This window comes from Coregonus clupeaformis, chromosome 36, assembly GCF_020615455.1.
Source record: "Coregonus clupeaformis isolate EN_2021a chromosome 36, ASM2061545v1, whole genome shotgun sequence".
NCBI lineage: Eukaryota > Metazoa > Chordata > Actinopteri > Salmoniformes > Salmonidae > Coregonus > Coregonus clupeaformis.
Genome location: NC_059227.1, coordinates 5,284,833 through 5,312,472, shown reverse-complemented (window position 1 = coordinate 5,312,472; position 27,640 = coordinate 5,284,833). Strand labels below are relative to the sequence as shown.

The window sequence follows — 27,640 nt, the reverse complement described above, 5'->3', positions numbered from 1 at the left end:
CTCACATTATTGGGGTGGGCCCAGTGCCAGTCAGGTGTGTGTGTGTGTGTGTGTGTGTGTGTGTGTGTGTGTGTGTGTGTGTGTGTGTGTGTGTGTGTGTGTGTGTGTTTGTGCATGCGTGTGTGTGTGTTTAAGAAGTCCTAAAATGGAAAACATATTGTAGTGTAGTGTGGTGTTGTAGTGTTGTCTAGTATTGTAGTGTAATATTGTAGTACAGTCATCTGATAATCCCTACTCGGCCTTAAACCCAGGACCTTGCAAACTGTCAACTGTCAAACCTTAGCTGTTACGCCAAGAGATCCGAACCTTTTGATGGTCTCTGTGTGTAAGGCTAAGGTTGCTACAGTATGTTAACCTTGAAAGTTGTGTGATATGTTTACTACCCTGATTGTAGCACCATCTAGTGTTTAAGACCCTAATTGCAGATGAAAAAATATGTAAGCAGTAGTATTAATACATAAATATTCAATACTGGACTGCTGCCAATTTAATATTTTTTTCATTCAATGCCACCTTGAAGAATCCCACAAAAATCACAAAAACAATGTTTTTTTTGTAGATTGCACCCACTTCCCTCACAATTTGTAGTTTGTTATTAGTCTTATTCAGAACATCTACAAAGAATCTGAAAGAATCTGGTCCAGAAACTCAGTAAATCACAAAACTACTTTACCCAGTATCCAATGCCCTAGAATAGATCACATCACAGTTCTTTCCCCCTCATCTCTCCCCTATTCATAAGTCATGCCACAGACTACAATAGCAGTACAAAAACACCCCTTCACGATTGTCTGAATACTGGGGCCTTCGCCGTCCACTGTGGGCTCTGCAGATGTGGAGAGGGAGGAGGTGGGGGACAAGAGAATGGCTTTTTAAAACTTGGTCTATATGGTCTGTGTTGAACCTTTATGGGCGGGGGAGGGAGGCCTGGCTCGCTGGCCCCGCTGACCAGCCTCCCTGTGGTTACAGACCAGTGGTAGACATGCCTGGGTTTAATTACCCTCACCTCCTCCCACCCACTTCTCTCTCTCTCTCTCTCTCTCTCTTTCTCTCTCTCTCTCTCTCTCTCTCTCTCTCTCTCTCTCTCTCTCTCTCTCTCTCTCTCTCTCTCTCTCTCTCTCTCTCTCTCTCTCTCTCTCTCTCTCTCTCTCTCTCTCTCTCTCTCTCTCTGCTTGCGTCAGCCTAGGCCAATCAATGGTTGCCACTGACTGGGGTTTTGCATAAACCTCTGCAGTCTGCCCGTCACAGACTGGGAGTGATAAAATTGATCATAACTCAGACATCATGGAGGGTGGAGGCATCAAAGGTGGTAAGCATGCCCTAAGGCAAGGCTATTGGGCGATGCGAGCATGAGAGAGGCAGTGTGAACAGGGTGGGACCAAAGTTGGGGAAAGCTGAACTTTATGCAAATACTCTGCGATATTGCATCCCGGGCTCCCGAGTGGCGCAGTGATCTAAGGCACTGCATCTCAGTGCTTGAGGCGTCACTACAGACCCCCTTGGTTCGATTCCAGGCTGTATCACAACCGGCCGTGATTGGGAGTCCCATAGGGCGGCGCACAATTGGCCCAGTGTCGTCCGGGTTTGGCCGGTGTAGGCCGTCATTGTAAATAAGAATTTGTTCTTAACTGACTTGCCTAGTTAAATAAAGGTCAAATAAATTAATAAAATAAAAAAACAATCAAAGCTCACTGTAGCTTCCAGCCCTTACTGGGTTGGCTGTTGATACCTAGCACTAGCTAGCACGCTTGCTAGCTTGCGAACACCCAGATGAGGGCGAAGCTAGCCTGGCTATCCAAATTAACTGGATAGTGGAAATCCCCCGTTAGGGTTAGCATTATGTCAGGTAGTTCTGTATTACTGCTGAACCTTGTTGAATCTTCAATGTGATTGCTTAATGTAAAAACCATGTCACCGAACAAACATGACTGTACACTTACACAATGCTTTGTCTACTACCCATGATTTATCTTAAAGTGAAACAACACTCAAATTGTTATTTTTATTCAAAGATAGCTGAACAACTATACGTTTTGTGAAGGAACGAACATGCTCCTCCTGTCCAGAATAGCACATGTGGTCCTCTGTAGCTCAGCTGGTAGAGCACGGTGCTTGTAACGCCAAGGTAGTGGGTTCGATCCCCGGGACCACCCATACACAAAAATGTATGCACGCATGACTGTAAGTTGCTTTGGATAAAAGCGTCTGCTAAATGGCATAGTATTATGTCCCTCTAGCCCTCTTCCTCCCCCTGGTGTGGTACATACAGAACAGAGGAAGATAGACTGTGTCTCAAATGGCATGTTATTCCCTACATAGTGCACTCTTCTTGAGCAGAGCCCTATGGTTCCATTTGGTACGCAGATATATATATATATATAGAGTGGTTCCGCAGCGCTGCCTGAATGCATTATTAAGGCCTTTTGTGTTGTCCTCCTTCTAAATGGGTTATAATGATATGCTGCTATGGCACTCTGACTGGGTGACCCTGTTTAGTCCACAGCCTTATGCACCCTGCTGCTGCTGTGGATCGGGGCTAAAGAGGGAGGGAGGGGAGGGGGGAGGGAGGGAGGGAGGGAGGGAGGGAGGGAGGGAAAGAGAGAGAGAGAGAGAGGGAGGGAGGGAGGGAGGGAGGGAGGGAGGGAAAGAGAGAGAGAGAGAGAGAGAGGGAGGATGGGGGTCACTGTGGGTGTGTAAGTGGTTGGTGGGGGTGTCATTGGCAGCTGCCCTCCTGACCTGCTGGGGAATGGATCCTGCTCTCCCTGTGCTTGTTTTACAGATTTGCTGATCCACTGTTGCAGAAGCTCAAATAATCCACTGTGTAAGCTCTTTATCTAGACTAGAGCACAATTTTGTGGAGGAAAAAAAGCCTAGATTATTCCCTATTTACTCAGCGGCAGGGCTGCCCCCACAAACTTTATGTGGAGAAGGGGAGCTTAATACACTCTTAGAAAAAATTGTTCCAAAAGGGTTATTTGCGGAGGGATAGGGTTCTACCATGAACCGTTTTGATCAGAATAACCCTTTTTGGAAGAGAAGGGTTATTTTGTAAGGCAAAGGGTTCTACCTAGAACCTTTAACATCCTAAGAACTGATTTTGGAAGAAAGGGTTCTTTAATGATTATTTTGAAAGCAAGAAGGATTCCTTGTAAGGCAAATTCTACATACAGTTAGGGAAAAAAGTATTTGATCCCCTGCTGATTTTGTACGTTTGCCCACTGACAAAGAAATGATCAGTCTATCATTTTAATGGTAGGTTTATTTGAACAGTGAGACACAGAATAACAACAACAAAAATCCAGAAAAACGCATGTCAAAAATGTTATAAATGCATTAGCATTTTAATGAGGGAAATAAGTATTTGACCCCTCTGCAAAACATTACTTAGTACTTGATGGCAAAACCCTTGTTGGCAATCATAGAGGTCAGACCTTTCTTGTAGTTGGCCACCAGGTTTGCACACATCTCAGGAGGGATTTTGTCCCACTCCTCTTTGCAGATCTTCTCCAAGTCATTAAGGTTTCGAGCCTGACGTTTGGCAACTCCAACCTTCAGCTACCTCCACAGATTTTCTATGGGATTAAGGTCTGGAGACTGGCTAGGCCACTCCAGGACCTTAATGTGCTTCTTCTTGAGCCACTCCTTTGTTGCCTTGGCCGTGTGTTTTGGGTCATTGTCATGATGGAATACCCATCCACGACCCATTTTCAATGCCCTGGCTGAGGGAAGGAGGTTCTCACCCAAGATTTGACGGTACATGGCCCCGTCCATCGTCCCTTTGATGCGGTGAAGTTGTCCTGTCCCCTTAGCAGAAAAAACACCCCCCAAAGCATAATGTTTCCCACCTCCATGTTTGACGGTGGGGATGGTGTTCTTGGGGTCATAGGCAGCATTCCTCCTCCTCCTAACACGGCGAGTTGAGTTGATGCCAAAGAGCTCCATTTTGGTCTCATATGACCACAACACTTTCACCCAGTTCTCCTCTGAATCATTCAGATGTTCATTGTCAAACTTCAGACGGCCCTGTATATGTGCTTTCTTGAGCAGGGGGACCTTGCGGGCGCTGCAGGATTTCAGTACTTCACGGCGTAGTGTGCTACCATTTGTTTTCTTGGTGACTATGGTCCCAGCTGCCTTGAGATCATTGACAAGATCCTCCCGTGTAGTTCTGGGCTGATTCCTCACCGTTCTCATGATCATTGCAACTCCACGAGGTAAGATCTTGCATTGAGCCCCAGGACGAGGGAGATTGACAGTTATTTTGTGTTTCTTCCATTTGCGAATAATCGCACCAACTGTTGTCACCTTCTCACCAAGCTGCTTGGCGATGGTCTTGTAGCCCATTCCAGCCTTGTGTAGGTCTACAATCTTGTCCCTGACATCCTTGGAGAGCTCTTTGGTCTTGGAATCTAATTGATTGATTGCTTCTGTGGACAGGTGTCTTTTATACAGGTAACAAACTGAGATTAGGAGCACTCCCTTTAAGAGTGTGCTCCTAATCTCAGCTCGTTACCTGTATAAAAAACACCTGGGAGCCAGAAATCTTTCTGATTGATTGGGGGTCAAATACTTACTTACCTCATTAAAATGCAAATCAATTTATAACATTTTTGACATGCGTTTTTCTGATTTTTTGTTGTTGTTATTCTGTCTCTCACTGTTCAAATAAATTTACCATAAAAATTATAGACTGATCATTTCTTTGTCGGTGGGCAAACGTACAAAATCAGTAGGGGATCAAATACTTTATTCCCTCATTGTAGAACCATATATAATATTTCCCAGCATACTCTGTTGCGGGAAAATTCTGAATGCAGGTTGCAGGTGTTTAATAATTCCACTTGTTGGATAACCTAACTCTGGCTGCATTCCAATAGGAATTAAACATCACTTTGCAGACCTGATGTGGCCTGTAAACCAGGAGATTCTTAACGCACTCAAAGAAAGGCCTTATGATATACAGTACCAGTCAAAAGTTTGGACACATATACTCATTGAAGGGTTTTTCTTTATTTTTTACTATTTTCTACATTGTAGAATAACAGTGAAGATGTCATAACTATGAAATAACACATATGGAATCATGTAGTAACCAAAAAAGTGTTAAACAAATCAAAATATATTTTATATTTGAGATTCTTCAAAGTAGCCACCCTTTGCCTTGATGACAGCTTTGCACACTCTTGGCATTATCTTAACCAGCTTGATGAGGTAGTCACCTGGAATGCATTTCAATCAACAGGTGTGCCTTGTTAAAAGTTAATTTGTGGAATTTCTTTCCTTCTTAATGTGTTTTAGCCAATCAGTTGTGTGGTGACAAGGTAGGGGTGGTGTACAGAAGATAGCCCTATTTGGTAAAAGACCAAGTCCATATTATGGCAAGAACAGCTCAAATAAGCAAAGAGAAATGACAGTCCATCATTACTTTAAGACATGAAGGTCAGTGAATCCGGAACATTTCAAGAACTTTGAAAGTTTCTTCAAGTGCAGTCGCAAAAACCATCAACCGCTATGATGAAACTGGCTCTCATGAGAACCGCCACAGGAATGGAAGACCCAGAGTTACCTCTGCTGCAGAGGATACATTTGTTAGACTTAATTGCAACTCAGATTGCAGCCCAAATAAATGCTTCACAGAGTTCAAGTAACAGACACATCTCAACATCAACAGTTCAGAGGAGACTGCGTGAATCAGGCCTTCATGGTCGAATTGCTGCAAAGAAACCACTACTAAAGGACACCAATAAGAAGAAGAGACCTGCTTGGGCCAAGAAACACGAGCAATGGACATTAGACCGGTGGAAATCTGTCCTTTGGTCTGATCAGTCCAAATTTGAGATTTTTGGTTCCAACCACCGTGTCTTTGTGAGACGCAAAGTAGGTGAACGGATGATCTCCGCATGTGTGGTTCCCACCGTGAAGCATGGAGGAGGAGGTGTGATGGTGCTTTGCTGGTGACACTGTCTGTGATTTATTTAGAATTCAAGGCACACTTAACCAGCATGGCTACCACAGCATTCTGCAGCGATACGCCATCCCAACTGGTTTGCGCTTAGTGGGACTATCATTTGTTTTTCAACAGGACAATTACCCAAAACACACCTCTGGGCTGTGTAAGGGCTATTTGACCAAGAAGGAGAGTGATGGAGTGCTGCATCAGATGACCTGGCCTCCACAATTACCCGACCTCAACCCAATTGAGATGGTTTGGGATGAGTTGGACCGCAGAGTGAAGGAAAAGCTCGGCAAACAAGTGCTCAGCATATGTGGAAACTCCTTCAAGACTGTTGGAAAAGCATTGTAATGTAATGTCATAAATTTTTTTATTTTAAAGGCTAGTAAGACTGTTGGAACCGTTCATAGAGTGTTCTAGGAAGAACTCTCCAAAGATAAAAGTGTTCTCTGTAGAACTAGGCACAATCCTTCATAGAGGGTTTTAGGTATAAGCATATAAAGGGGGTTCTTTGAAGAACCCTACATGGAAGGTTCTAGATAGAACCCTCTGCAAAGGGTTCTACCCAGCACCAAAAAGGGTTCCCCTATGGGGACAAACCGAAGAACCCTGTATGTTTCTACTAAGCACCTTTAGTTGACCTTAATGAAATGAGTGTAGTTGACCTCAATGAAAAATACATTCATTTCAAATAAGGAAACATTCTAAACTTGATTTTTTAAAAATCCATTCAATCAATAGTCTTTAATAGATGCAATTCAATGCACAGTTGCCGAGGGAAGATGGGTTGATTGCGTTGATTGTGTGACTGCGGATGTCGAATCAAGGAACACCAAGAGCGTTTTCTTCCAGCTCCCCCCTCTTACTGGAGCAGATATGAAGTGTGTGTACGGAGTCTCCTGCTATCGCCAAATAGAAGCTAAGTCCCTGAAGGTCAGACTGGCTGACGTCACCAGGGAGACGGTCTAGAAAAGTGTGTGTGTCTTCAGTCGAGTGCCTCTGTACAGTCTTTTCCAAGCTAAACTACAGCTCATCACACACGCCTACTTTGAGGAGAAAGACTTCTCACAGATATCTATATTTAAGGAGTTGTATGAACACATAAACAGCTCTCTAAGAGGGATGGCTCTAGAGGGATCCCAAGTGTTCCTGGGTATGTCACTATGATTTAATACTGCACTTTCTACACAAGGTTCTGATCCTTTTCAAACTGATTCTGCTGGAGAAGAAGGTTCTGTTCTACGTGTCTCCAGTCAACAGGCTAGTAGGAGCTCTGATGACAGTACTGTCACTGTTCCCAGGTATGATAGAGCACGGCCTGGCTGACTCCTCCCACTACCGGCCCAAGAGCAGCGTCTCCGAGGATACCAGTCTGGTAGACTGTGTTGGGGGGCCGAGGTGTTCGTCTCTGTTTCCGTCACTGACATCACCAACGCTACCATGGAGCTAGTGAGGGAGCAGGGCTTTGGAGAGGACCAGACCACCTCCACCATGAAGGCCTCACAGAGGACATCGCCTTCCCCAGAGACCTCCACCCCAGCTAGGGAGAACACCCACCTGAAGCCCCCCTCCCGGACCTCCCCGGACTCCTCGGAAAGCGACTGGGAGACACTGGACCCCAGTGTGCTGGAGGAAGGGACTAGAGACTCCGAGACAGGGGGTTTAGGTTTGGGGGGGTTCAGGGGGCCTGGAGCACCCAGAGACGTTTGACCCGGAGACAGGTATCCCCATCACGGTGCAACCTCGTGGCTTGTCAGCAGGGCCAGGGGGCCAGGGAGCCATCACTCAGGGCTTGGTGTCTGTACTGGAAGAGGACTAGTATGGCCTGCCACTCGCCATCTTTACCAAGGGTTACCTGTGCCTGCCCTACATGGCCTTGCAGCAGCACCACCTGCTGTCAGACGTCACGGTGAGCGGCTTTGTCGCCGGGGCAACCAACATCCTCTTCCGTCAGCAGAGGCACCTGAGTGACGCAATCGTTGACGTGAGTCTTGCGCTCCCTCTCTCTCCATCTCTTCTCTCGCTCCATCTCATCTCTCTCTCCCTCGCTCTCGTCTCTCCATCCCTTCTCTCTCATCTCTCCATCTCTCTCCCTCTCTCTCCATATCGTCTCTCTCCATCTCTTCTCTCTCCATCTCTCCTCTCTCCAGCAGCATACAACCCTGCATCCCACTGCTGGCTTCAAATAAAATAAAATAAAATTGTATTTGCCACATGCGCCGAATACAACAGGTGTAGACATTACTGTGAAATGCTTATTTACAGCCCTTAACCAACAATGCATTTATTTTTTAATAAAAAAGTAAAATAAAACAACAACAACAAAAAAGTGTTGAGAAAAAAAGAGCAGAAGCGTGCCTCTGAAGCTTAGCAGGGTTGGTCCTGGTCAGTCTCTGGATGGGAGACCAGATGCTACTGGAAGTGGTGTTGGAGGGCCAGTAGGAGGCACTCTTTCCTCTAGTCTAAAAATAATAATATCCCAATGCCCCAGGGCAGTGATTGGGAACATTGCCCTGTGTAGGGCGCTGTCTTTTGGATGGGACCTTTAAAAGGTTGTCCTGACTCTCTGTGGTCACATGGCACTTATTGTAAATTCCCAATCTGGCCCTTATACCATCATGGCCACCTAATCATCTCCAGCTTCCAATTGGCTCATTCATCCCCCTTTATCTCCCCTGTAACTATTCCCCAAGTCCTTGCTGTAAATGAGAATGTGTTCTCAGTCAACTTACCTGGTAAAATAAGGGTTAAAAAATAAAAATAAATGTATAACATTTGTTACAAAGAAAGAAATTAGATAGTGTTCAGCATTGACATTATGAGAGGAGCCGATATTACTATTGTAGCGATCCACGTGTCTCAATCGTTGCCCACTGGCGCAGCTATTATCCAGACTACACATCCCAGCGTACACCGCGAGGTAAATAGAACGATTTTGACGTTATACTGACGCGCGGCACACTTTTTTACTAATGGGTAATGTAGTTTATAGACAAGCCACTGGTATTTGATTGTCGTCTGTTATTACCCTACAATAAACTACAAATCCTATACACCCGTACAGCGTCGCAGGCGTGTCGCCGAACGGTTGCTGTCCGTGTAGACAAGTCACATGTAAATATAGTTCGTTGAAGCTCGTTTCTTTCGTTCTTGACTGCAGGGAGAGTAACGTTAGTTAGTCTGTTTGTGCATTTGTTTTATCGTTAGGCGTTTGCTTCATGTTGTGAACTAGGCTACCCTTTCATTTAAAAGCCACAATTTCACCGAAGAATGAGTGATAACGATGATATCGAAGTCGATAGTGACGTGAGTAAATGTTTATTTCATTACTTTGCTAGCTACTGTATGTAGTTAGTTTGCTAGCTAGCTATCCATTAAAACGCCTCGTATTTTCGAGCCCGTGACTTCTAGCTAACGTTAGTTCGCTAGTAACTGGTAGTGAACTAACGCGTTATCCACAAGAAGAGCAACAGCCTATAAAAGGTTAGCTAGCGAGTTAGATCGGTCAACTAGTAGCTAGCAGTGCTGGCTCAGACATGTATGATGTTCACGTGTTAACTACATATATTTTTTGCATTGGGTTTGCTGCAATTATGGGGTTAAAATGGAGTGTTAACTAAGTTGGCTAGCTAGCTCACGCTACATGGAATTGTGGCTACAATCGTACTTTTCTGTTCTGTTTCTTTTTACAGGAAGACTCATCGAGATATCACAATGTGGTGCGTAATGAAGTGTTAAATATATCAAAAATATTGGAATTCTATCAAATGTATTGAAATTATGCCATGATCATATCTGGCTGAAAATAATGTTCGCGCTGGTAGCTACTGTATATTATATACTTTGGCCTTACACATAAACTTAACAAGTGATGGTGGGGATGGATGCGGGTGGCGGAATAGAAGGGGTTTCCTGCAGTTAGTGAACGAGAAGAAATCAAGCTTAGTAGTTTATTGCATGCAAAGTTAGCCACACACTCAAAAATAATAGGACATTGCACACAAGGAGGATGTAGCTAGCAGCCAGAATACACGGAGTTAGATGAACGCTGTGGGTTTGGATAGGAGCTGGCACTGTCGTGTCACAACTATGATTTACCCTTTACATAATGTATGCAATATATCTATCAAGCAATCAAGGTTTTCATTTGCACAGATAATATAAGCCATGCATTGAAGGGTATCCCCCCATCACATACGCGGCCATAGGGAGTTAGAGACACACGGAATCTATATGCTATATTTAGAATAACGCCTCCTGCAAAACGCAGCTTAAAAAAGTAAAAATACCATTCTCGACCAGATGCGCCTTTTCTAAATCCACTTCTAGGTCATATGTTTAATCATGACTTGACTATTGCAACTAAATATAAATGCGATACTTTTCAAATGGAAATTCATTTAGTTGGCTACACGCCTCGGCTTCAGCTCAGTAACTGTTCAGTAAATGACGACGTCGTCTTGTCAGGAAGAGAGAGGGCAGGGAGCCACTGCTAGATGTTTTCCTGTCTGTTTCATCTAGCTAGTGATTAGTGCCATCTTTACTCGACAGGCCACTGACTGACTGGGCTGTCCGCAGGCTAAAGGAATGACGTAGCCACGTCGCATACCGGCGAAAAAAACACAGGGTTGCTGCACGAAAATACTTTTGCATAACAGCACGTCATGTTTTTCCCTTGTCAGCCAGCCACTCTTTATCAAACTGATTCATATGGACTTAATTAACATTTATCTGCAGAATGTTATCTCAAAATAATAAATACTTATAATTTAGGCAGGGCTTTTTCATATTTGGCAAGGTTTATCTCCAAATATTACAAATTACTATGTGATATTCAAATCAATTATGTAGCTTGGCCTATCCTTAAAAATGTAGGACCGTTTTGATGAGGATTGGACTATCAGAACAATTGGGCTGACGTGTTTAGCACATCTCACTTTCAAGCAATTTATAAAACAATCTTTCTATGTTAACCTCACAAATTTGTCTCATGCATCTAAAACCTGAGAATTGGCGACACATCTGCGATATTATATTTAGTTTAGTTTTCACATAGTTAACTTAGACATACTGGCTCCTGGATTTTTTTTTCTTCCAAATAATTGAAAATGAAATAGAGAAATATGTCATTTACATAAGTATTCACACAATACATTATAGCTGTGATTTAAAGCTGTGAGTCTTTCAGGGTAAGTCTTTAAGAGCTTTTCACACCTGGATTGTGCAATATTTTTTTCGAAATTCTTGAAGCTTTGTCAAATTGTTTGTTGATCATTGCTAGACAACCATTTCCAAGTCTTGCAACAGATTTTCAAGCAGATTTAAGTCAAAACTGTAACTTGGCCACTCAGGAACATTGACTCTTCTTGGTAAGCAACTCCAGTGTAGATTTGGCTTTGTGTTTTAGGTTATTGTCCTGCTGAAGGATGAATTCATCTCCCAGTGTCTGGTGGAAAGCAGACTGAACCAGGTTTTCCTCTAGGATTTTGCCTGTGCTTAGCTCCATTCTGTTTATTTTTTATCTGGAAAAACTCCCAGTACTTAACGATTACAAGCATACCCATAACACGATACAGCCACCACTATGCTTGAAAATATGGAGTGGTACTCAATAAGGTGTTGTATTGGATTTGCCCCAAACATAACACTTTGCATTCAGGACAAAAGGTTAATTGCTTTGCCACATGTTTTGTATTACTTTAGTGCCTTGTTGTAAACAGGATGCATGTTTTAGAATATTTGTGATCTGTACAGGCTTCCTTCTTTTCACTCTGTCAATTAGGTTAGTATTGTGGAGTAACTACAATGTTGTTGGTCCATCCTCAGTTTTCTCCTATCACAGCTATTAAACTCTGTAACTGTTTTAAAGCCACCATTGGCCTCATGGTGAAATCCCTGAGCAGTTTCCTTCCTCTCCGGCAACTGAGTTAGGAAGGACGCCTGTATCTTTGAAGGGACTGGGTGTATTGATACACCATCCAAAGTGTAATTAATAACTACACCATGCTGAAAGGGATATTCAATATCTGCTTTTTTTTTTTACCCATCTACCAATAGGTGCCCTCCTTTGCGAAGCATTGGAAAACCTCCTTGGTCTTTGTGGTTGAATCTGTGTTTGAAATGCCCTGCTCTACTGAGGGACCTTAAAGATAATTGTATGTGTGGGGTACAGAGATGAGGTAGTCACTCAATCATGTTAAACACTGTTATTGCAGACAGTGAGTCCGTGCAACTTACTATGTCACTGAACTTAAGGCTTACCAGAACAAAGGGTTTGAATAATTATTGACTCAAGACATTTTGGCTTTACATTTATTAATTTGTAAACATTTTGAAAAACATAATTCCACTGTGACATTATAGGGGATTGTGTGTAGGCCAGTGACAAAAAAAAAATCTTGATTTAATCCCATTTTAAATTCAGGCTGTAACACTACAAAATGTGGAAAAGGTCAAGGGGTGTGAATACTTTCTGAAGGCCCTGTAATGTTTATGTTCTGAGGTGAGAATAGAATGGAAGTGATAGGTCTAGCTAAGCTTACTAGCATCAGCTGAAACGAAGCCATTGAGAAGAATCACATGCGCCAAACACAACATGTGTAGACTTTACCGTGAAATGCTTACTTAACGCGCCCTTTCCCAACACTGCAGAGGTAAAAAGTAAAACATTTGCTATATAAAAAAGCGAATAGTAACACAATAAAATAACAATATCGAGGCTATATACAAGGAGTACCGGTACTGAGTCAATGTGCAGGGGTACCAGGTAGTTGAGGTAGTATCTACATGTAGGTAGGGGTAAAAGTGACCCCTATGTGAGTTTTATGATCAGATGTCGTGATGATATTTGATGACCCAGATGCTATGCTCTTTTCTTTCTATGTTATTTGTGGAAATGACTAACTCAACGGATATGCATCAACCTCAAGCAAAATATTGTCATTAGATGGGCCTAGATATACATTTCAATGGTAACTAATGCCTAGCGTACAGTACCCCCTGTCTGCACACCGGTTTCTGATATCACTGGATCCTCTTACAGGGTTCAGCTATTATGGCAGCCATTTTGGAGCCTACGCTGCTTTACAGTTCCTCTCTCTATAGCCCCTAATGCATTTACAGGGTCCGACATTAACGATGGCCCGGGGCCTGTAAACACGTGCTGGGCCAGTGGATCTCGTCAGTCACTGGCCCGCCTGGGCCAGTAACTTCTACACACACTTCTGCGTTCCAGTTCAACATTTACCTGCTCTGTCATAGTCTACCATGGAAAACCCATTGATGACCACACGTAAAACTACATGATCCAGACCCTAGGACAAACTATTGGGCAGTGGACAGCTGCTGTATCCTGGGCCCGGGGTTAGTCCCAGACTCTTTATGCATTCCTTGTCATGGAGAGAGTTGGTGGTGATTTCATGGGGCTTTCTATGCTAATGTTACTCTCACACGGTCACTGTCCTGGCCTAACCCTGTAGACTCCAGGCAAGTTAGAACCAAAACAACACCCTTTCCAGTAACCTTTTATGGTGCCATTGCATCTGACATTTGGCTAGTACCGTAGTTTCGTTATGATGCATAGGATTATAAATGAGTCAGGGTGGGAGGTACTGTTTCCTGGCCTGAAACAAGTTCAACTACTGCTAGTGCTGCTGCAGGTGACTGGCTGCTCTACTCTGGGCCTAGCCCTAGTCATGTGAGATGGGTCGGTGGCCATTTTGTTTTTATCTCTGATCTGAGCTTAAGGCTAAAACGCTGTGAGTGTTTACATTCAACTTTGAACAAACAAAGGGCCCACTAGAGAGAAGAGAAAAAAAAGTAGTCACTGTTTGCTGCTCTAATAATAAAAGTTATTGGTGATGGATACAGATACGGAGAGGGTTTGACAGGCCTGTCTTTGGTCGTGTCTACAATTGACACTTACATGCGACGTCTGCTATCAGAATACGAAGATTACATTGAAAAGATGGGGTCTAGATGCACAAAAGTTGCTTTGTCGGTCTGATTGTGTTCAGGTCTGGCTGACCACTTCAGGAGGTGGTCAGGGGTGCATTGTGTGCTGATTTCTCCTCAGTATGGACGCAATCAGGCTACCGAAAGCGCATACAGTGGGCGACGTCATCAGCACTCCTCCCACAAGTCTCCAGAAATTTTTTTTTCATTTTGGGACCGAGAGGCACCGTTTCATTATAACGTGAGAACATTTGTTTCTAGCGTGTGAGGAACGTGTTTGCTGGCCTCACAAATTCTAGCTAATATTTAGAAAAATTATTTTTTGTTTGACTAGAGTTATGCTAACCCGTTTGCAATGCCTTTAGTGTTGCTTGCTGGCTAGCTACAGAGGTTAGCCGGCTAGTTAGCTACAGTAGTTAGCTACTGCCATCAGTAGTTGTTGTTGTGTAATCATATTTTGCCTGGTCCACATTTTGTAGAATGCATACTGGCGGGAAAAGGGAATCCGGACACACTGTGGACCCAGTAGACACATTTTTACATGTAGGTGTAGATGCATGACACATTTGGAATTCCATGATCAGAACTCTATGATTTAGAATACTAAAGCTGTATGAACTGTCAAGTCTAGACACGGCCTGAGGATGTTGTACGAGCCTGACTGAGTCCCTCGGAGCAGTAGGTCTATTTAGTGGCTGAGGGATGTTTTCTATATTGTTCCGTCTGTGTGTGGAAAGAGACATGAAATGACTGTCTGCCTCCCAAATTGGAACCCTATTCCCTAGATAGTGCACTACCTTTGACCAGAGCCCTATTGGCCCTGGTCAAAAGTAGTGTGCTACATAGGGAATAGGGTTCCATTTGGGATGCAGACTGTGTGTTTAGGTAGATGATTCACCTGAGGCCCTGGCAGCAGTATGGAGTGGCTGAGGGAGGCAGGATGGAGGGCTCTCTGTTCTTCTGTCTGTGTCTATATAGAGACATACAACAATACTAGTTGTGTTTTAGGTACAGTGAGGGGAAAAAGTATTTGATCCCCTGCTGATTTTGTACGTTTGCCCACTGACAAAAAAATGATCAGTCTATAATTTTAATGGTAGGTTTATTTGAACAGTGAGAGACAGAATAACAACAACAAAATCCAGAAAAACGCATGTAAAAAATGTTATAAATTGATTTGCATTTTAAATGAGGGAAATAAGTATTTGACCCCCCTCTCAATCAGAAAGATTTCTGGCTCCCAGGTGTCTTTTATACAGGTAACGAGCTGAGATTAGGAGCACACTCTTAAAGGGAGTGCTCCTAATCTCAGTTTGTTACCTGTATAAAAGACACCTGTCCACAGAAGCAATCAATCAATTAGATTCCAAACTCTCTCAAAGAGCTCTCCAAGGATGTCAGGGACAAGATTGTAGACCTACACAAGGCTGGAATGGGCTACAAGACCATTGCCAAGCAGCTTGGTGAGAAGGTGACAACAGTTGGTGCGATTATTCGCAAATGGAAGAAACACAAAATAACTGTCAATCTCCCTCGGCCTGGGGCTCCATGCAAGATCTCACCTCGTGGAGTTGCAATGATCATGAGAACAGTGAGGAATCAGCCCAGAACTACACGGGAGGATCTTGTCAATGATCTCAAGGCAGCTGGGACCATAGGCACCAAGAAAACGATTGGTAACACACTATGCTGTGAAGGCCTGAAATCCTGCAGCGCCCGCAAGGTCCCCCTGCTCAAGAAAGCACATATACAGGGCCGTCTGAAGTTTGACAATGAACATCTGAATGATTCAGAGGAGAATTGGGTGAAAGTGTTGTGGTCAGATGAGACCAAAATCGAGCTCTTTGGCATCAACTCAACTCGCCGTGTTTGGAGGAGGAGGAATGCAGCCTATGACCCCAAGAGCACCACCCCCACCGTCAAACATGGAGGTGGAAACATTATGCTTTGGGGGTGTTTTTCTGCTAAGGGGACAGGACAACTTCACCACGTCAAAGGGACGATGGACGGCGCCATGTACCGTCAAATCTTGGGTGAGAACCTCCTTCCCTCAGCCAGGGCATTGAAAATGGGTCGTGGATGGGTATTCGAGCATGACAATGACCCAAAACACATGGCCAAGGCAACAAAGGAGTGGCTCAAGAAGAAGCACATTAAGGTCCTGGAGTGGCCTAGCCAGTCTCCAGACCTTAATCCCATAGAAAATCTGTGGAGGGAGCTGAAGGTTTGAGTTGCCAAACGTCAGCCTCGAAACCTTAATGACTTTGAGAAGATCTGCAAAGAGGAGTGGGACAAAATCCCTCCTGAGATGTGTGCAAACCTGGTGGCCAACTACAAGAAAGGTCTGACCTCTGTGATTGCCAACAAGGGTTTTGCCACCAAGTACTAAGTCATGTTTTGCAGTGGGGTCAAATACTTATTTCCCTCATTAAAATGCAAATCAATTTCTAACATTTTTGACATGCGTTTTTCTGGATTTTGTTGTTGTTATTCTGTCTCTCACTGTTCAAATAAACCTACCATGAAAAATATAGACTGATCATGTCTTTGTCAGTGGGCAAACGTACAAAATCAGCAGGGGATCAAATACTTTTTTCCCTCACTGTAGGTGATCCCCACAAGATGTCTGCTGTTCTCTGTTTGCGTAACCTTTAGGTGATCCACACTAGACGGCAGATCACAGGGATAATTAGGTTTGTGTTCAGAACAACAGACTATACACAGAGTATACCCCCCCAAAAGCATTCCACAGGGATGCTGGTCCATGTTGACTCCAATACTTCCCACAGTTGTCAAGTTGGCTGGATGTCCTTTGGGTGGTGGACCATTCTTGATACACACGGAAAACTGTTGAGCGTGGAAAAACCCGGCAGTGTTGCAGTTCTTCTCAGAAACCGGTGCGCCTGGCACCTACTACCATACCCCGTTCAAAGGCACTTAAATATTTTTTATCTTGCCCATTCACCCTCTGAATGGCACACATACACAATCCATGTCTCAATTGTTTCAAGGCTTAAACATCCTTCTTTTAACCTGTCTCCTCCCCTTCATCTACACTGATTAATGACATTAATAAGGGATCACAGACTGACCAGGTGAAAGCTATGTCATGGAAAGAGCAGGTGTTCCTAATGTTTTTTTATACTCTGTGTATATTAGCATGAGCCCAAACCGCAGCCAAACTGGAGCAGAGCTTAAAACACTGGTAGGCCTTTAGAATACATAACAACAAAATATATAGATTGAAGACACATTTCACTGTGTAAGAACACACCTAAATCTGTAAATTCATCAAACCAAATGCATCCCCCAAGATAAAGTGCCAAATACAACGCCTCAGGGTATTTAAATAACATTCCTAAACCAGAACAGAACTCCTATTAGTTTGTCAGTTAGGCCTAGTTGTCAGGTGTATGCAAATTAGGAACTGTAAAACTAAAAACACAAAGTCACCATTTTACCCCTCACCCACCTCTCCTCTCACCCCAATCTGAATGGGGTTAGTGTCTTTCTCCAGCCTGCCCCCCCCTGGGCTTTATCTAGGTCACAGCCCCACCACTCGTCCTGGCCTAGAGTGGTCTGCATGTTCACTCCGCACAGTTAGAGCTGCACTGAGGTCAGTTCTAGTCACTGTAGGGGATTTAGGGTGGTGCCAGTGTTACTTTACCAGTTGTAGAAATAAAGAGAACCATATAAATTAATGTAGAATAGAATCATAAATACATATTCTAGATCCATATGAATTGTTATAGGATGAGGATGATCTCTAGGGGGCCAGTCAGTTTCTTCCATGAACAACTCCTTTGCTGCCTCACCAACTCACCATGCCTGCCCTGCCCAGTCTTGGTAGGACGGGCCAGGGCAAAGGGGCATCAACCTGGTGTTCACACACTCACACACACTCACACACAGAACTCTGAACTTGTGGTGTTAGGGATTACTGGGGACAGTTGGTCGAAGACGCTTGGTGTGTGTGTGTGTGTGTGTGTTTCCTGTCCCCCTGTCAGTCCAAACCTCCCTGGACCTCTCGCCCCCCCTCCCCTGCTAAAGCCCCCCCTGTGACTCTCTCTCATTGCAGGCAGACAAACGGGCACACCACAATGCACTGGAGCGCAAACGTAGGGATCACATCAAAGACAGCTTTCACAGCCTGCGGGACTCGGTGCCTGCCCTGCAAGGGGAAAAGGTTGGCAGAGAGGTAAACCCAGAAGTGCTTAGGGAGAGGGGATCCTTTGGGGAGGGAAGGGTTGTTTTGCTGTGTGCGTCCAGAGCAATGTATTTAGAGTTGGGGACCTCTTTTTTTTTAGTTGGGACCCCTTTTTTTGTGGTCCTCTGTAGCTCAATTGGTAGAGCATGGCGCTTGTAACGCCAGGGTAGTGGGTTCGATCCCCGGGACCACCCATACGTAAAAATGTATGCACACATGACTGTAAGTCGCTTTGGATAAAAGCGTCTGCTAAATGGCTTATTATTATTGTTATTATTATTATTATAATTTGGAATATTGTTCTAATTCTAGACATTCAGTTACATAGCATTGTTTAAATATTCCCCATGGAATGTTAATGGGGTGTTAACATGGCTGCCATAGAATGCTGTTGTGTCATGTTAATGCATCATAATGCTCATTCTAGATATGATATCCCCCATGTAATGCATTGTCTTACATCAGGTGGCGTCACTCCTATGCGACGCTCGTCCCTCAACGGGGACCAGTGCAGGCGGAATCGTCGCGCTATCTGACGTAAGACTGCCATGTAACGTTAATGGGGTGCTATCATGGCTGCAATAGAACACTGTAGTGTCATGTAAGTGCATCAATGTAGAAGCCTTACACTCTAAATGCATGGCTCTGGGTGTGTCATGGAATTGGCATTCTGAGTGAATGAGATGGGAGTGGGATTTTTGAATGCGATATGGGTAAACAAAGTGAATGTAATTGCATTGCAATGTGTTGATTAAGATATGTATGTTTATGATTCAATGTGTGCTGTTGCTGTAATTCATATTTCAAAGGTAATGCCACAGAAAATGTAGCTACTTCCTTCAGTGTATTCAGTACATGGGTAGTTATGACAAGGAAGGGAGAGAATGAGAGGGGGAGGGAATGGAGAGTGGACAAGAAGAGAGCGTGCAATCCAGAAATAGTGATGTGTTCTGAACAGAAACACTGGGACACAGGCTAGCGTCAGGAAGTTGTGAGCAAATGTGTTGCTTTTTCCTGTTTTGACATCTCTGACATTGAGGGCAGCGGAGCATGCCCAACAGACCAGTCCAGGCTATGGTCAGATGCAGAACACTGTTTTTATTATCAAACCAACCAACAAGGCCCTTCCCCCTCCTCTACGGTCGCTCGGTGACCAGATTATGTTTGCTTTCGGACAGGATGGAGAATAGAAGTGATGGATGTTGAAATGAGTCAATGAAAATGGCTGGTCACGTTAAAGGTAGACTCAAGCCAAATGACGTTATCGTGATCGTACAAAATTGGGTCGCTTCCTGTTTACAGATGCAAGTAGTGCCTCAAGTAAGGGTGCAAACTGTGAAGAGCCAATCATTTCTGTTGTTGATGCAGAGACTGAAGAGAAAGCAAGACATTTCACTGGCTCCTTTTTTCTGGTTCATATACTAATCAATTAATCACATTTTTATTTGTCACATGCCTTGTAAATACACCAGTTACAATAACTTGGCCATATACACAGGGTACCAGTACCGAGTCAATGTGCATGGGTATGAGGTAATTGAGGTAGATACGCTATATATACACAAATGTATGTGGACACCCCTTCAAATTAGTGGATTCGTCTATTTCAGCCACACCCGTTGCTGACAGGTGTATAAAATCGAGCACACAGCCATGCAATCTTGTAACGCCAAGGTAGTGGGTTCGATCCCCGGGACCACCCATACACAAAAATGTATGCACGCATGACTAAGTCGCTTTGGATAAAAGCGTCTGCTAAATGGCATATTATATTATTATTAATCTCCATAGACAAACATTGGCAGTAGAATGGCCTTACTGAAGAGTTCAGTGACTTTCAATGTGGCACCTTCATAGGATGCCACCTTTCCAACAAGTCAGTTCATCAAATTTCTGCCCTGCTAGAGCTGCCCTGGTCAACTGTAAGTGCTGTTACTGTGAAGTGGAAAATTGTAGGAGCATCAACGGCTCAGCCACGAAGTGGTAGGCCACACAAGCTCACAGAACGGGACGGCCGAGTGCTGAAGCGCGTCGAAAAATTGCAACCGAGGAGAGACAACACTCACTACCGAGTTCCAAACTGCCTCTGTAAGCAACAACCCGCACAAAAACTGTTCGTCGGGAGCTGAAGTGGCCGAGCAGCCGCACAGAAGTCTAAGATCACCATGCGCAATGGCAAGCATCGGCTGGAGTGGTGTAATGCTCGCCGCCATTGGACTCTGGAGTGGAAAAGCATTCTCCGGAGTGATTAATCACACTTCACCATCTGGCAGTCCGACGGACGAAACTGGGTTCGTCGGAGGGCATAGCAGGATTTCTTATAAGCGTCTGGATTAGTGTCTCGCTCCTTGAAAGCGGCAGCTCTAGCCTTTAGCTCAGTGCGGATAGCATGGTCTCAAACGGAGCTCATCCAGTTTATTCTCCAGTGATTGCACGTTTGCCAATAGAACGGAGGGTAGAAGCAATTTATCCACTCTCCGACGTAGTCTCGTCAGGTATCCCGCACGCCGGAACTCTGTAGTGCGTGTCGGGGATTTGAGCCTGGTCTGGGATAATAAGTCTTTCACCTCCAACTCATTGAAGTAGAAGTCCTGGTCCAAATCTAGGTTAGTGATCGCTGTTCTGATGTCTAGAAGCTCTTTTCGGTCACAAACGATGGCGGAAACATTATGTACCATTATGTACACAATTGGTCAGGAGCTGTAAAACGGACTCTATTCCCTCCAGCGCCATTCTGCCTTAGTTCATATACAGTCAATGAACTAAGCAGACCAGACCTAGCTGCTATCACATTGGTGCCTATGAGCGAGCCACCCCTTTAGCAGACCGGAACTTTGACATTTTTCCCCCCAATGGTAAACAGCCTGAGTAAGACATCTTAATTTATCCACCAACGTTGGTTGACGTCTGTGAGCAGGAAGTTGCTCCCGGTTGTGTATGTCACCTTCCTGAGTCTGCCTTTTATTTGGGATATATGGGAAGTATCCATTGATGTAAGTGGTTCAGGAAACAGATTTTAGTATCAGGGTGAATAGTACAATACCAGATCATACTATATTACCAAGGTTTGTGGAGTTATCTGGTGTTCTTGTAGACTTGATTATTACTAGGGTTGTAATGGTACTGTATCATGATAATGAGAGTAAAGACTTTGTGTGGTACTGACTGGGAGAAGCTGGATCAAGGCGTGGTTCCAAATGGTACCCTATCCCCTAGTTCACTACTTGGGGCTCTGTTCAACTCAAAAGTAGTGCACTTTATGAGAATAGGGTGCCATTTTGGATACAGCCTTTGTTTTGAGCTATGAGAAGCTAGATCAAGTCTATATTCCATGGCGTGGCCCGAGGGGCTTTGGTGGCGTGGCCCGAGGGGCTTTGGTGGCGTGGCCCGAGGGGCTTTGGTGGCGTGGCCCGAGGGGCTTTGGTGGCGTGGCCTGGTTAAGAGAACATTGCACCACCATTGTGACAGTTATTACAGTAGCTGTGCTAGAGGGGTCGAGGACAGTTTTTACAGTAGTTGTGGTCTAGGGATCAGTCAGTGTAGTGACAGTTTTTACAGTAGTTGTGGTCTAGGGATCAGTCAGTGTAGTGACAGTTTTTACAGTAGTTGTGGTCTAGGGATCAGTCAGTGTAGTGACAGTTTTTACAGTAGTTGTGGTCTAGGGCTCAGTCAGTGTAGTGACAGTTCTTACAGTACCTCTGTCAGCAAATGTGATGTTAATAAGGACACTACAACCTTGCCTTGCGTCATATTTGAGTTTTTCCTTTGTTGGTGACAGCAATCTATCAAACAGGCGTCCCGAGCTCAGATTCTAGACAAAGCCACAGACTACATCCAGTACATGAGGAGGAAAAACCACACGCACCAGCAGGACATCGACGACCTGAAGAGGCAGAACGCTCTGCTGGAGCAGCAAGGTGAGTATGATTGAGAACCTACCGTACCTACGGACCATCTCTGCCTGTAGTATGATGGAGAACCTACCGTACCTACGGATCATCTCTGCCTGTAGTATGATGGAGAACCTACCGTACCTACGGACCATCTACCTGTAGTATGATTGAGAACCTACCGTACCTACGGACCAACTACCTGTAGTATGATTGAGAACCTACCGTACCTACGGACCAACTACCTGTAGTATGATGGAGAACCTACCGTACCTACGGACCATCTACCTGTAGTATGATTGAGAACCTACCGTACCTACGGACCATCTACCTGTAGTATGATTGAGAACCTACCGTACCTACGGACCATCTACCTGTAGTATGATTGAGAACCTACCGTACCTACGGACCATGTTTCTGTAGCGTGCTTTTGTCTGCTTATGGGCCAAATTTTGACATCTGACTTTCTACATTTGCCTCTTTCCTTCTCAACCCCTTTCTTTATTCTCCCTCCCTTGCTCCCTTTCCTCCATCCTCTTTCCTTTCCTTTTTCTTCCCTTTGTCTATCTCCCTCCTTTCTCTGTCCTCTCCTTCGCCCTCTCTCTCCCCTGTAGTACGTGCCCTGGAGAAGGTGAAGGGTTCGACCCAGCTCCAGGCCAGCTACAGTTCTTCAGACAGCAGCCTGTACACCAACCCTAAAGGCAGCGCTGTGTCTGCCTTCGACGGAGGCTCTGACTCCAGCTCCGAGTCCGAGCCAGAGGAACCCCCCGCCCCCAGGAAGAAGCTCCGCGTGGAGGCCAGCTAGAGCGCCGGGCTAGCCCACAGCGTCACTCCTGGTGTGGAGGGGTACTGCGGGCACTGGTCCAGTAGTCAGTACTGCTCCTGTAATTCCCACTGCGTTGCCCTCCCTCCCTTCTCTTGGATAGTGAAGAGTCCATCCTACCCTCCTGATCTGTCTATCCTGACGTCCCTTTATCACGCCATCCCCTGGAGAGGGAGGGAAGCCAGCTGGGAGGAAGAACACTGATTTAGAACATAACGTGCAAGAAAAAAAAAAACATTTTCCCCTCCCTCCTTCCTGTCTCTCTCCTTTCCTCTCTTTCTGTTTGACTTCTCAGCATCGGTATCTCTCTCAGCAACGTCAACAACTATCCAAAACCCAAAATTAGGCATTTTCGCTACTTAGATGACTCAATGCTTTTGTACCCTCTACTATGTGTACTCTCCTCCCGGTGGAAAACTACGGAGAGAAGAGAGTGAGGCGTACTCCAAGCACTGCTAAGATATACTTTTTTTAGTTTTGTCTTGATAAGAACCTGTTTTAGAATTTACACACGTCGAGAAGAGTTGTCCTGTCCGTCAGACAGCATACCTTTTTTAAAACATTTTTTTAAACCAACTTTTTTCCCACAAAGAATGTGAAGATACTTTGACGCTAAATATTGATGTAAAAGTGAAACGAAATCCCACCTCAGGCCCACATAATTAGTTTTCCATTTTGACAAACGTTTGTTAGAAATTAAAACAAATATAATCCCCTTTTTGTTGAAAATAATTGATGTTTTGGAAAAAAACTTGTATCGTATTTCATCCTTTAGCTTGAACTAGTGAATGGCCGAGGAAAAGTTAGGCATCTCAAATGTTTTTTAAATAAATAAAAATGTTATTGATTGTATGTTTTCAAAATATGTTATTCATTTTGTATTATTCTCACAAGTATGGGGAAATACAGATTTGTCACTTGTAGTTTTCCTTCAAGTTATGAAATAGATATTGAATGTCAAAATGTAGTTCCCATTTTTTTCAATATCAGGAGAAAATGAAGTCCCTGTCAACGTGTTGTGACTTACACCGTAAAATCTTAAATGTCGGCGACTCCCCAAGTGTAAAGAAAGAAAGAAAGAAAAGAAGCATTCTGCGTGTCTAGGAAATGTGTGTGTGTGTGTGTGTGTGTGTTATCTTTTCCATTTTAGGGTATGATTAGTGTAAATAATCTTTGTCTGATTCCATTCCATGGAAATTACAAGTATGTTGTACATACTACCAACAAATGTCTTGCAAGTTGAGGCCTCCCTTTTACTATGAGACTATAAATAAAACATTATTTTATCCTTGTGATTCTGTATTTTGTTTCAGGGTTTCCAGTTAAGTGGACAACATATCCAAACAATTTATAATCTGAAGAAGAAAATGGTAAATGAGTATCTTTATGAATTACAGATCAAATTGTATTGGTCACATGCATAGTGAATAACAGGTGTAGACTGGGAGTGAAACGCTTACGGGCCCCTCCCCAACAACGCAGAGAGAAAGAGACTAATTACACCAGGAATAAATCCACAATGAGTAACGATAACCTGAGCCGATGTGCAGGAGGTAATTGAGGTAGATATATATATATACATTTAGGTAAGATTACAGTGGCTAGGCAACAGTAACCGCAGCGTATGTGACGAGTCAAAAGAGTTCGTGCGAAAAGGGTCAATGCAGATCAGTCCAGGTAGCTATTTGGTTAACTCTTTAAATAACTATTTAGCAGTCTTATGGCTTGGGGGGTAGACGCTGTTCAGGGTCCTGTTGGTTCCAGGCTTGGTGCATGACATGCAGTTCTGAACAGTTTAAAACCTCTATCTTTCCTACAGAGTTATGAGATGTTGAGTGACAGAACTGCATGTTCCTGTGTTTGCTGAGTGCTGAGTGCTGACAGTCCATCCATCCACCTAGATGACTTGATGTTTTTCTGGTTTGTAACAGGATGCAGGTAGCCAGGGCTGCGTTCAGTACGAGAAAATGGTGTGCAACATTGAATTAAATGGAAACGGTACTGTTAAACTCTTATGTTGGCCCAGAGGGCGATTACCGTATGGTGTGCCGCCCGAGTTTTGCGATTTCAAATGGTCACACCCACCAAATAGGAGCAAACATACCTCAAAGCCTGCTAAAGAACGGTGTTTTTGGGGGAAAAGTGCCATTCAGTACAAAGCGCCACGCAACGAAGCCAACTGAACACACCCCCGGGTATGTGTCTGGTGTAAATATGACTGATGGAGGCATATATAAATCCTGTCATGTCATACAACTGGTTTCCCCTCGCAGGTATACATAGGGTGTGGCACCCTATTCCCTACTTTTGACCAGGACCCATAGGCCTTTCTTGTCAAAAGTAGTGCACTATGTAGGGAATATACCAATTCAGACACACCCAGTGCATACCTGTATTTCAATGTCACGTTTTGCTAGAGGGCAGTTCTGTTCTGTGAGCCGTTTGATGACAAACTGGCCAACAGGGTTGAAGAACTGCTTACCCTTTGACTTTTCAGAAAGGAAATGGGTGGAGCCAGAGCCATACGTTTAGAGTTGGGCCAACTTTTAGAATTGTTCTAATTCTAGACATTGTTGCATAGCATGCAGTGTTAATGGGGGGCTAACATGGCTGCCATATAATGCTGTAGTGTCATGTTAATGGGGGGCTAACATGGCTGCCGTAGAATGCTGTAGTGTCATGTTAATGGGGGCTAACATGGCTGCCATATAATGCTGTAGTGTCATGTTAATGAGGGGCTAACATGGCTGCCATAGAATGTTGTAGTGTCATGTTAATAGGGGGCTAACATGGCTGCCATATAATGCTGTAGTGTCATGTTAATGAGGGGCTAACATGGCTGCCATAGAATGTTGTAGTGTCATGTTAATGGAGAGCTAACATGGCTGCCATATAATGTTGTAGTGTCATGTTAATGGGGGGCTAAACATGGCTGCCATAGAATGCTGTAGTGTCATGTTAATGGGGGGCTAACATGGCTGCCATAGAATGCTGTAGTGTCATGTTAATGGGGGCTAACATGGCTGCCATATAATGTTGTAGTGTCATGTTAATGGGGGGCTAACATGGCTGCCGAGAATGCTGTAGTGTCATGTTAATGGGGCGCTAACATGGCTGCCATAGAATGTTGTAGTGTCATGTTAATGGGGGCTAACATGGCTGCCATATAATGCTGTAGTGTCATGTTAATGGGGGCTAACATGGCTGCCATATAATGTTGTAGTGTCATGTAAATGGAGAGCTAACATGGCTGCCATAGAATGTTGACGTGTCATGTTAATGGGGGGCTAACATGGCTGCCATAGAATGCTGTAGTGTCATGTTAATGGGGGGCTAACATGGCTGCCATAGAATGCTGTAGTGTCATGTTAATGGGGGGCTAACATGGCTGCCATAGAATGTTGACGTGTCATGTTAATGGGGGGCTAACATGGCTGCCATATAATGTTGTAGTGTCATGTTAATGGGGGGCTAACATGGCTGCCATAGAATGCTGTAGTGTCATGTTAATGGGGGGGGCTCAACATGGCTGCTATAGAATGTTGTATTGTACATGTAAATGGGGGGCTAACATGCTCCATAGAATGTTGTAGTGTCATGTTAATGGGGGGCTAACATGGCTGCCATAGAATGTTGTAGTGTCATGTTAATGGGGGGCTAACATGGCTGCCATATAATGCTGTAGTGTCATGTTAATGGGGGCTAACATGGCTGCCATATAATGCTGTAGTGTCATGTTAATGGGGGGCTAACATGGCTGCCATATAATGCTGTAGTGTCATGTTAATGGGGGGCTAACATGGCTGCCGTAGAATGCTGTAGTGTCATGTTAATGGGGGGCTAACATGGCTGCCATATAATGCTGTAGTGTCATGTTAATGGGGGGCTAACATGGCTGCCGTAGAATGTTGTAGTGTCATGTTAATGGAGAGCTAACATGGCTGCCATAGAATGTTGTAGTGTCATGTTAATGGGGGGCTAACATGGCTGCCATAGAATGTTGTAGTGTCATGTTAATGGAGGGCTAACATGGCTGCCGTAGAATGCTGTAGTGTCATGTTAATGGGGGGCTAACATGGCTGCCATAGAATGCTGTAGTGTCATGTTAATGGGGGGCTAACATGGCTTCCATATAATGCTGTAGTGTCATGTTAATGGGGGGCTAACATGGCTGCCATAGAATGCTGTATTGTCATGTTTATGCACCATAATGCAGAAACCTCAATGTCCCAACTCTCTGAATAAATACCTCTGGCAGGAACTAGTAGCTATTGAAGATATTCATCTGAATAACTTCTGATTTACTCGGCTTAAACCGCTTTACTCATTGAGGAGCTTTAGGTCGTTCATCCACACACGTTCTGCACCGCACTGGTGGTATGAACATTCATTCACCTCGGTCAGCGGACCACAATGCAACAGTCACAGTACATTCATTTCTGTATAAAGTAAATGACTCACAACCACCCAAGATTCCAACAATTTATACTCAGGGCTTTATTTGGCCAGCCCTGATTTCATTCTCTTATCCCAATACCTTATTTGGCGGTTGGGGACGAGCAATCAACTAGTTTGCTGGATGGACACTTGTAGACAGATGCAGTCCACTTCTCAGCAAGCACACCGCTCAACGTATACAGTGCCTTCAGAAAGTATTCACACCCCTTAACCTTTTCCACATTTTGTGTTACAGCTGGAATTTAAAATGTATTACCGGTACATTTAGATTGTGTCATTGATACCCCATAATGAAATTAATAAAAAAATATAAGCTGAAATGTCTTGAGTCAATAAGTATTCAGCCCCTTTGTTAT

At 44.1% G+C, this 27,640-nt stretch overlaps 1 protein-coding gene and 1 pseudogene across 3 annotated transcripts; both read left to right on the top strand.

Moving 5' to 3' along the window:
* Nucleotides 1-1,284: 1,284 nt before the first annotated feature.
* LOC121552520 lies at nucleotides 1,285-9,180 on the top strand (annotated as a pseudogene).
* Nucleotides 9,038-24,121, top strand: LOC121552946 (protein max). Of its 3 annotated transcripts, XM_041866056.2 has the most exons (6): nucleotides 9,038-9,259; nucleotides 9,646-9,672; nucleotides 17,985-18,104; nucleotides 18,579-18,650; nucleotides 21,892-22,030; nucleotides 22,618-24,121. In XM_041866056.2, exons 1-6 carry the CDS (start codon nucleotides 9,224-9,226, stop codon nucleotides 22,806-22,808), a joined length of 585 nt encoding a protein of 194 aa, XP_041721990.1. In that variant the 5' UTR covers nucleotides 9,038-9,223; the 3' UTR covers nucleotides 22,809-24,121. The 3 variants fall into 3 exon arrangements, with proteins under 3 accessions (XP_041721990.1, XP_041721991.1, XP_041721992.1); XM_041866057.2 differs by lacking the exon at nucleotides 9,646-9,672 and having other exon boundaries at nucleotides 9,040-9,259; XM_041866058.2 differs by lacking the exon at nucleotides 18,579-18,650 and having other exon boundaries at nucleotides 9,040-9,259.
* The last annotated feature ends 3,519 nt before the right edge of the window (nucleotides 24,122-27,640 follow it).